This window comes from Neolamprologus multifasciatus, chromosome 3 (assembly GCF_963576455.1).
Source record: "Neolamprologus multifasciatus chromosome 3, fNeoMul1.2, whole genome shotgun sequence".
In the NCBI taxonomy this organism is placed as follows: Eukaryota; Metazoa; Chordata; class Actinopteri; order Cichliformes; family Cichlidae; genus Neolamprologus; species Neolamprologus multifasciatus.
In genome coordinates this window covers 37,092,814-37,103,781 of record NC_140441.1, presented here as the reverse complement: position 1 = coordinate 37,103,781, position 10,968 = coordinate 37,092,814, and the positions used below count along the sequence as shown (strand labels likewise).

Sequence of the window (10,968 nt, the reverse complement as noted above, 5' to 3'; positions counted from 1 at the left end):
TAAATATGTGTTACAAGCTAAGTAGTATTATCTTTTATATTTAAGAAACAGTGATGTTGCTGATTGTAATTGCTTTTGTTTGGTTAGTTATCACGATGATGACGACGCTGAGTGATCCTGTCGCTGAACGTTGAATAAATTATCTGTAAACAATTAGTTGTCCGCGTGGTGGTTGACAGGAGCAGCAGTGCCAGGCGAAGCTATTGACCACCACTGGCTGTGACCATCTAATCATTTCTCGCCTATTTCAGTACGAGCCCCTTCTGGACACCAAGAGGATGAGGAGCTGAGCGTGGACAGCTGTGAGTGCGGATGTAATCTAGCAACCCTGCGAGCCAACAGCCTAGAAAAGTAAACTTGCATTAAGGAACTGAACTCTGAAAGTGCTGTGTGTGCATCTTGCAAATATTTTTCAAGAAACTACTTTTGCACTCTATATATATTTAAGTATGTGCACTCCTCCAGTGTGTGTAATTTTGAAACCTGTGATACACCTGCAATATACATAAATACAAATCTTCACTTCATGGTTATTTGTTAACACCATCTGGCAGATCATCTTCCAAATTGAAGAAGGATGTTAACCTTTGAGCAGTCAAAGTATACCCCAGCATCCTAAATATCCTAAGTATAGTAAACAGAAAAACACATGATGACATTTGATTTATTTAATAAATATTCATTTATTTTTAGTCATTTATTTTGTATAGAAGCCGTGCATAAAAAAAACACCAATCATGGGATTCATGGGATGCAGACTAGCACCAAATGCAAATTCTGCCAACATTAGTCTCCTGCTAAAATCAGACAAAGCCCTGTATTTCCTACCAGCTGTAGACCAATATCCCTTAATTAATTAATGTTGACCTTAAAATAATTTGCAAATCTCTCTCTCTCAGATCAAGCAAAAACTTCATTGTTAAAAACTCCACACTACCATCTCACACCTGGAACCATAGGGGCATTACGCCAGACTGCTTTTTGTTAACTTTAGCTCTGATTTTAATATCATGCTCCAGGACAGACAAATAGTAAAACTGCTGGATATCAAACTTCCTTTTACCACCTGCCGCTGGATCAGAGACTTTTTCTCTGACCGTGTACAGAGAGTTAGAGGACTCATCTTTCCTCAGCCTGTACCTCAATACCATCAAGACAAAAGAGCTGTTAGTCGACTTAAGAAGGAGGAAGTCCATGCTATAGCCCATCAGCATCAACGGCAAGTGCATGTAAAGGGTATCCAGTGGGCATCTGCTAGAGGTAGAGGATTGACTCAACCTGGGTGTCTGTTGTCTTATTGAGTCTGAGGGTTCACTGAATGTTAGAGTGGGTGTAATTTTTCCATCTGCGGTGGGGCAGGGGGGGCTTCTGCACTGTGGCTGCTGGGCTACCCTGTACCAGGGCTCTTCTCTGCTCTTTTCTGAGTGCGGGCCAAGATTGTCCCCGCCGTGATTCTCGTGCTCTGGGAGGCCTCTGGAGTGCTACACTGATTGTTAAAGGATAAGCCTTCAGGCAGGCTGGACTCGTGGAGCAGACAACACAGGTTTAGGAAAACGTGAACGTGGTTTTAATAGTTAAAGTGAGATTTCAATACAATGTTTGCTACATTGTTTTGCATCATGTTAAAGGTGGAGTCTTCAGTAACAGATGTCTGTTCAGTTTCTCATTAGGCCATTAAGGACAGGATTCTGGATGTTTTTGTGCCTTTCTCACCAACATGTTGGTGTTTGCAGTCCATTTGAGGCCCTCTGTGATGTGGATGCCCAGGAATTACTACTTCTTCTTCACTTCTTTGCCTTTAATGTGCATTGGTGTGTGTATCCTTCTTTCTCCGTAAGTCAATGATCAGTTCTTGGATACTTGTTTATCTCTTTTTGCTACTTGGAAAATCATAAAAGACAAGAAACAGAACTAAAAGTACATCTGGAAAGATATAGGACTATTAAAATAAAGCAGGAAGTACACACTGTAATAGGGAAATGGCTAACATAAAGAGAAAAACTTGACAAATTATAAAATGACACTAGGAATACTAAACTAAAACAAAGAATCAAGTATAGATGAAAAGAAACTATAATACAAAGTAATAGCAGAGGTAAAGAAGTTATGGACTTATAAAAAACATGAAGCCCAGGGGATAGGTATAGTGTATTTTATAACCATGTGAGTAATTTTGGGGGGTTGTGCTTTGTTGTTTCAATTCTCATATATGCTCAGGATGTGGTTTAATCTGGGTCAGGCTGCTGCAGTAGACTACAGACAACTCAGAAAGAGCATGGAAACGGCTTCACTCTGCCTACTCATCTGTAAGAAATTTGACTTTCATTAAATTACCATTTAATGTAGTTTGAAATTCCAGCACATGTAGCAATCATTTTCACCTGTAGAATAGCATTACAGAAATAGACTTCAGTCAGTTTGTTTGGTTGGTGAAATACTACAGCTCCTATGCTTGGGGTCAAGTTGAACGTATAAATAGAATAGAATAGAATAGAATTCAACTTTATTGTCATTGCACATGCACAGGTACAGGGCAACGAAATGCAGTTTGCATCCATCTAGAAGTGCTTTAGTGATATAGATATATTACAATATATATTAGCAATAATATAGATATGTGAGTATATTACAGAAATGGGTCTATTATGGTATGTTATATGTACACGGTATGAAGTATGTTATGAATATTCTATAACTATAAGTATGTACAGGCTGTCGTGAGTACAAGCTATGTACAGGCTATGAACAGGATATGAAATAAAAAAACTATACAGACATCTGAGATATACAGTTATACAGAAATGTGAACTATGCAAGTTATAAACAGTTGTAGGATTAAAAATTATCGTATGTACAGAATGATTATTTATTTATTTATTATTATTTATATATTATTTATATTATTTATATTTTTATTTGGGCAGCACGGTGGCACGGTGGTTAGCACTGTTGCCGCACAGCAAGAAGGTCCTGAGTTCAATTCCAACATCAGGCCGGGGTCTTTCTGTGTGGAGTTTGCATGTTCTCCCCGTGTTTGCGTGGGTTCTCTCCGGGTACTCCGGCTTCCTCCCACCGTCCAAAGACATGCAGCTTGTGGGGATAGGTTAATTGGAAAATCTAAATTGCCATTAGGTGTGAATGTGAGTGCGAATGGTTGTCTGTCCCTGTGTGTTGGCCCTGCGACAGACTGGCGACCTGTCCAGGGTGTACCCCGCCTCTCGCCCTATGACAGCTGGGATAGGCTCCAGCGCCCCCCGCGACCCTGAAAAGGATAAGCGGAAGCAAATGGATGGATGGACAGAATGATTATTTACACAGAGCTATACAGTAGTGCAGTTAAGATAAGAGAGATATGTGGATAATTTCTACAAAGCTATAGGCAGTGTTCATAATACAATATAGTTTGCAGTAACAATTGTTAGTATTGTGTTGTCAAAACATTGTCCTACAAGATTTTTGACTATAATTTCTTAATGGAACCCACAGCAGCCACGCTGAGTATCCAGCCAGACAGAACTCAGTTCTTTCGCTATGAAGCGTTCAGTCTCAACTGTGCAGTGCCAGGAAACTTTAACGGCTGGGCAGTGAGAAGAAGCACCTCCATGGGGTTGCGTGTTTTATGTGAGGATGGCTGGGGTCGCCCAAATGGATCCTCCTGCATCAATAACAGAGCCTACTCAGCAGACAGTGGACTGTACTGGTGTGAGTCTGAGAAGGAATGCAGCAACACCCTCAACATAACAGTGAACAGTAAGACTGCAATTCTGAAATACTTGTTCTATACATTGAGTTTTAGAGCAGAATTGTCTCTGGGGTTGTACCATAGTTCAATGGCTCCCACTGATGCCTCAAGAAACAATATTTTCTACTGGTTTTGGGGGTTTTCTTTCTCTTTGTGTTAGCTCTGTGAAGTAACTATCAACCTATCAAGGTTGTATCCTGTCTCTTGCTCAATGTCAGTTAGATTAGACTCTGTACCAAATAAACTACCATCAAAAACTGTTTTTATTTACAAAACTAAAAAAAGGAGTGAAATGTATTACTAGCAATGCATGCTTAAAGCATGTGAGGGACCGAGCTGGATAGCAGGTAAATTTTAAAAGTGGCATTTTTTTTACCCAAAAGAATGTGGGTAAAAAAAAAGCCAAATCATCGTTGAGAGATCATCTGAACAGAAATAAACTCAAGCTTGATAATAACACAGGAAGCAAAAGTAATGGAGCAAACTAAAAGCAAAAAAGAAAAACTAACTAATTAACAGTTAACAGTTATTTTAACCCAGTGGTTCCCAGACTTTTTTATTCCCCCCCGCGTGCACACACGCACAAACAGATCCTCCAACCACACACACCCATATTTTGCTCCATTGCGGTTTATTTCACACCTCAAACATTTAGTAAATAATTAAGCAAATACAATAATCTGCAGGTAGTAAGAAAATAAACTACTAACTCTTTAACGCTGCGTCCACACCTACACAGGTATTTTTGAAAACGCAGCTGTTTCGTCCACACGTAGACGGCGTTTGGAATCACCGAAAACTGAGATTTTTTAAAACTCATTTTTTGCGTTTACGTGTGAACGAGGAATACAGAGTTCATCACGCAACGTCAAAGGTATGTGCCTTTTTTCACGTCACGCTGTGCGCCACGTTATTGCTTACATGAGAGGAATTGCAGAATGGCAGATAGTCAGATTAACAGTATTTTGTCTCTATCTTCAGGTTTTACACGCTTACATATAAACACGTAGTTACTGTCCCTCCATTTACAAAGGCAGAGGCGTCACGTGTGATTATTTTACATGTAGTTGTTTTTTTTTCCTGTGTAATAATATTCAACATTGCTATCAATACATTTTTCAAAAAATCCCTCTGCAAAATGGGTTTAAAAACATAAACAGCTGTGGGATACTGTTTGTCCGTGATTTGAACCGAGGGAACAAATTGTGGCAGGATCAGCCTGATATTATTTGTATCCCACTCTAACTTTACTGTATAAAGAGCTAACATCTCCAAAATGTCAGGAGTAGTCATTACATCAAGTGTTTGTGAACTAAAAATCAAGAACGTGGGATGCTGTTTGTCCGTGATTTGGAGAGCCCAGCGCTGCTCCCGACACAGGGAAAACCAATTTTGCAGGGGAGACCTACCTTGGCACTTGTGCAGGTGAAACCAAAGGGAAGATTTGCTTCACCATATTTTCTAGTCTGTGGCTTAGAATGAAGTTGGTTTGGAAACATATTCAGCGATGCTTCATCTCCTGCTTTGCGTTTCTGTAGGCGCTTGTGCTAGCAGTGTCCAAGCGTTGTTTTTTTCCTTTTCATACCGCGCCCCCCCGCCATGGCTCTGCGCCCCCCCTAGGGGGCGGGCCCCACACTTTGGGAAGGTCTGTTTTAACCTAACATATATCACATTTGTATAACTAAAATTCTCTATGAAATGTCAGATGAAATACACAATATCTTTAAAAGAAATACATTTTCATGATGTGACAGACATTTGGTAGAGTCCAAATTACCATGTTTTGTGTCAGTCTTGTTTCTCAGGCCCCATTATTTGGAACCAGTTGCAGCCCATTTCCTGCATCCTCTCACACTATAGGGGGGTGTAAGTGTAGCCACACTTGTAGTCACACTTGTGGCTTGTGAAGTTTTTCTTTTTTTTAAAAAATAGTGATCAAGTAAAAGAACAGTAGTACACTTTTGGAAGCCCTCACCCAAAGCGGAGAGGTATATTAAGATCATGTTCATCACTTAGTGGAAAACTTACATATCGTATTTCAGTTTTAATTAGGTGTTGTTTACATAATTACCAAAATCCACTCAATATTATTTCTCTTTCTTTTTTATACCAGTAGTCATAACAAAAACAACAAGAATTGTGCTTGTATCACAAAACACTAACATATATAAAAATGAAAAATAAACTTGTTTTGTTATTAATGTTATTATCTTAAAACACACGCACGCACACACCAATCATAAAAGCATTTGCTGCACTGCCAGTGAGTGTGCTTAGTAAGTATCAACAGTGCAGACTCAGTGGCTTTATAAGCCATTTCCACTGAAAGTTTGTTGGTTTTGAACAACACTTTATGTGGCTGAGGCTTTGCACAAATGCAACAAAGAAGTAAAAATGTTTAAGCGTAATTGTGGGATAGCAAATGCCCCTCTCTTAATTTTTTGTGTTAGCTGACCACATCAGCTAAACTTATTGTATAGAAAAAAATAATAAGTAATAAGTAAAGTAAATAGGTAATTTGTCAATTTGTTAAATCAACCATATTAAATATACAAAAGTATAACAAATGTAAGCACTAGAAAGGAAACTTTGTACACAGCAAATTCAAAAGTGTTAAATGTTTTGGTGTTAGTAGTCTTAGAGTTAATTTTACTCTAAGTAGAGTCACATTCTTTTAATGTAACTCTGAGGTGTAAAATGATAGTAGTTAAAATCGAGTGTTAAAAATGAGTGTTTCTATGTCAAATCTGGAGGTGTTACAATGGAAATATTAACTCTTGACCTCTTAACTCTGAACTCCTACAGGGGCTATGACACCAATAGAGTAAATTCACAGACTCCGCCCCCAGCACGGCTCCAATCGAAGCTGAAGTGAAGCCGTTTCAGAACATTTTGCTCTACATATTTGAGTTGTTTGCCATGCTTGGTAAGTCATTTTTTCAAAGATTGTTTCAATTATTATTATTAGCTTTTACTTCTGTGGCTCTTTGGAGTTGAGACAAAGCTGTGTGAAAGGCATTAGCCATGTTGCTCGGTGATAGCATAATATTCTGTTTTAGCTAGCTGAAAGGTATTGTTTGCGGGCAAATACCACAGCCTTGAAAAAAAGCTTGCAGGTGAATTTTCAGTCAAACCTTTGGTCAAATACACTTAAAACAATGTCTAGAATGTGAAATGTTGGTATAATGGTGCTACTTGAAGCCTGAAAACGATCTCCCATAAAAAAACAAAAACCGAGCAAACAACAGTAGCAGACGTCCTGACTGGGTTCTACGTTAGCATTTAGATCCCTCCAGAGTTTTGTGCACACGGTTTAGGTAAACATGAAAAAGGTTGAGGTTTTACATTTAGTTCAGTATTACCTGTTGTCTGTGTCCTTGTCTTTTGGGAAAATACTTTACACAAGTAATGGCTCAAAAATGGCTTTTTTTTTTTTTACTGTGCTGCAATTGATTGTGCCATTAATTAGTGTCAACTAATTTTTATTCAATCTCCACATAGGATATGCTTGTGAAGATGGAATATGGGGGAGAGCAGAAGTGCGTTGCAGTTCCACAAAGTGATGAATGAAGGACATGCATATTGTATTTTGTATTTATTGAAATAAGTGATGAGAATGCTGTTATTTGCATTTACCAGCTCACCTGTGTCAGACCTTTTGATAAACAAAATTCTAATGAAAGTGAGAACATGTACACTGTTACATCTTTCAGAAAATGTTTTGAAATTGTGGTGCACAGTTCAGAATAAATGTTTTTTCAAAAACCATTGCGTCTTTTTAGTAAATGTTTATTTCCAAAAGAAATAAGTAAGAAATAAGAAAGTTCAGAACAGTAAAATTCCCACTTTTTAGAATTAATTAGAAGATAACTCTTACGTAGTTAAACTAAAATACTCTTTGAGAGTTAATATATAAACTCTTAACACCAAGTGTTAAATTATCAACTCCAGACAGATTTGGTGTTTAACACTAAATCAGAGTTAACGTACCAACTCTCCAAAAAGAGTTAAATTAACTCTCTCTGGTGTGGACCCATATAGACACTTTAAAAGTGTTGAAATCAAATCTGACAGTGTTAATTTGGACATGCTGGATTTTCTGTGTAGTAGTAAAGGTCTGAATGAGCTATGCTGTCTGTCAAAGTGTCATAACATTGTTTGGCTAAATTCCTCAAAGTGGGAGATTCTTAAATATGCACTCTGCTTTTAAGTCTATATTTTCTCATTTTAACCTCTTTAAAAATATGTTTATATTAGTAGCTTGATAGAAAAAAGAGCATATTGCAAACATCTGTGGTTTTTTTTTTTCCTGTATTTTAGTTGGTGTGGTGATCCTGGAGAGCCCTGCGCTTCCCGTGACTGAGGGAGATGATGTGACACTTCGCTGCTCCTACAAGGAAAGATATGATGAGTATTCGTCATCAGATTTCTTTGCTACTTTCTACAAAGATGATGTTTTCATTGGAAAGTATGCTAGAGGAGAGATGATCCTTAAAAATGTGCCCATGTCTGTCAATGGCTTCTACAACTGTGAACACCCTGAACATGGAAAGTCCCCACAGAGCTGGCTGAGTGTGAGAGGTGATAATGATGTTCAGTTACATGAAATTTTTTGCTTGATGATTTTATTTGCAATAGGACAATAAAATGTGTATTTCCAAGGCAAAGCTCTGTTGGAGGCAAAAATCTCAACTTGAAAAATTCTCCCCTCGTATTTGATCAAGTACAAAACATACCTTGCAGAACTTACCATAGATGTATATTATGATCAATTGTGTCACAATCCATATACTAATAATCCAGTCAGAGCCTGTATGGCTGTGACCGTGATAGTTCACCTGCAATTTTGATGTTATTTTGAGGTCTAAAGTGCTATTCTTGAATACTTTGAAACTATTCGCTTAATGTAAACGGACTAAAAGACTCACCTTATGATGTAAAGCACCAATATGTCTAGCAAAAACAACAATAATATTATTATTATTATTATTATTATTATTATTATCATTATTATTATTAACAACTTCATTTATATAACTCTTCACAGGACAAAGTCCTTCACAATAATCTAAAAAAGATGTACATATTATTGTACATACACAATAATGTGTAATACCAACAGCCTTGGACTAGAAGATCTCAGGCTGCAAAAAGGAGTGTGGAGTTCTAAAAGATCAGCAATGTAGGCAGAAGCTTCAGGGCTCTAAAAGTCTTTAAAAGTCAGTACTAAGATTTTGCAATTAATTCTAAAGTGTGCCAATATGAAGCCAGTGAGTGTAAAACAAAGCCTAAAAAAATAAAAGGTGAAAAAACAGAGAGTGACAACTAATGTCACCCTCCAAAAAAAAAAAAACTAACTCTTTTATTTCTTCCTTACAGCCAGAGCTCAGCCTTCAAGTGAGCCTCCTTTGATGTCTCTGCCCAGTCTTGTGTCCACAATCCTGCTGTTCCTCCTCTACACTGCTATAGCTATGCTGTGCATATACACGTACCGAAAGTGGGCTCGAGGTAAGAGGATTTGAAAATATTCCAGTTTCAACAGTTTATTTTTTTACATTCTAGTTCTACTTTTTAAGCCTCAGAAATATTTGAACCCCAAATGGCTAATGATGTATGATTTAAAATTAGCCCAATTCAGGTGTGTGTCTGTGTGTATGAGAGTTAATGTTTATTTTGAGTTGACCTATTTATAAGGAAACCATAGAGACCAAAACTGACTATTTTTAGTTTTTGTCAGTTCAGTCTGTCCAAATTGGTAAAAACTGGTTAACACCATGGTGATCAGCCAAGATAAAAAGAGGCCAGCTTAAAGGTGTAAAACCAGTTTAATAACTCAAATTCTATAAGAAATATCAAGGAAAGTCTCTGGCTGCTGTCTGCCTGGAAACAGCTGTGGGGTTTGAGGTGATCTCAGCGCTGTCTATCATGACAACAACAGGAAGTGACAGAAATTTAAAGCTTTATGTTGAAATGACTTGGCCTGCCTGCAGCCTCAGGGCAGATAATGTACAAGTGTGGCAAACTAGGAGCACAAAATAACTTTGGTTGTTGTTGTGTCAGGCTGCTTATTGGGAATTAAATTCTACCCTCATAAAATATTCCATTACATAAAGGTTCTGTTCTTCCTACAGCTCGAGCTGAGGCTAAAAGGAGAGAGCCTGATCATCTTTAACTGGACTATAGAAGAGCAATAACAACAATCAACATATTACTGGGATTAAGCAATATTCTTATTTTGATCTTTTATTTTTTTTAACTTCTTAGCAGATATGTAATGCGTATATGCAGGCTTAATGACAATCTGCCACTTGCACTGAAAATTGAAAACTGTCTCCTTATTACTTTTGAATATGTTTGTTTTTAAATATGCAAAAAATGAAGACCATCACAATGTTAAAAAACCTGATGGTAAGCTTCATATTACAAAATTTGCACTTTTCATTCTGATGTAGAATTTTATAGCATTGTTTTTTTTCTGTACTGTTGCTGTCAAAAGTAAATAAAAAAGCAATGCATTGCATTAGTTATTGTCTATCTGTTGAATATACACTACTGTATATGTATGTATGTGTATGTGTGTGTGTGTGTGTGTATATGTGTGTATATACATATATATACACACGTATATATATATATATATATATATATATATATATATATATATATATATATATATATATTAGGGGTGCAACGATACACAAAATTCACGGTTCGGTTTGGTTCGATACTTTAGTGTCACGGTTCGATATTTTTTCGATACAAAAAAAATGTTCATGCCTTTTTAATTAGTCATTTATTAAAATTATAAATATATATTTTAACTCAAAAGTACAGTTTTTAAAGTTAATGCTGCTGAAACAACAAAGTAATAAAAAAAAAATCTATCTGATCAAGGAATCACTCATCTTTGGAAAAGAGAGTTTATTACAGAGAAATGGCTCTTTCCAAAATAAAAGCTATACTATACGCTTCTTCTGGGCTATATTCTCAGCAGCATATTAAACATATCAGGTCCCCATAAGGAGAATCATGTGCTAACGGCTGTCTAAATGACTCGGGTAAAGTTTGTAGCGTGCTTGTTGTTTTTGTCTGCTTCCACTTGTCTTTGCACTAGGATGATGTCGGAGTAAATGTGCAGTCATATTCGTTGTGTTCCCACTAGTGCTGTCAGCCTTAATCTTGTTGAAATGACGTTAACGCCACAACACAGCAGATCAGCTACCGCG

The 10,968-nt window shown here is 37.2% G+C and overlaps 1 protein-coding gene across 1 annotated transcript; it reads left to right on the top strand.

Moving 5' to 3' along the window:
- Window positions 1–3,473: 3,473 nt before the first annotated feature.
- On the top strand, window positions 3,474–10,221 carry LOC146522968 (uncharacterized). The gene is made up of 4 exons (XM_085154173.1): window positions 3,474–3,750; window positions 8,063–8,323; window positions 9,122–9,250; window positions 9,874–10,221. Exons 1-4 carry the CDS (start codon window positions 3,474–3,476, stop codon window positions 9,912–9,914), a joined length of 708 nt encoding a protein of 235 aa, XP_085010299.1. The 3' UTR covers window positions 9,915–10,221.
- The last annotated feature ends 747 nt before the right edge of the window (window positions 10,222–10,968 follow it).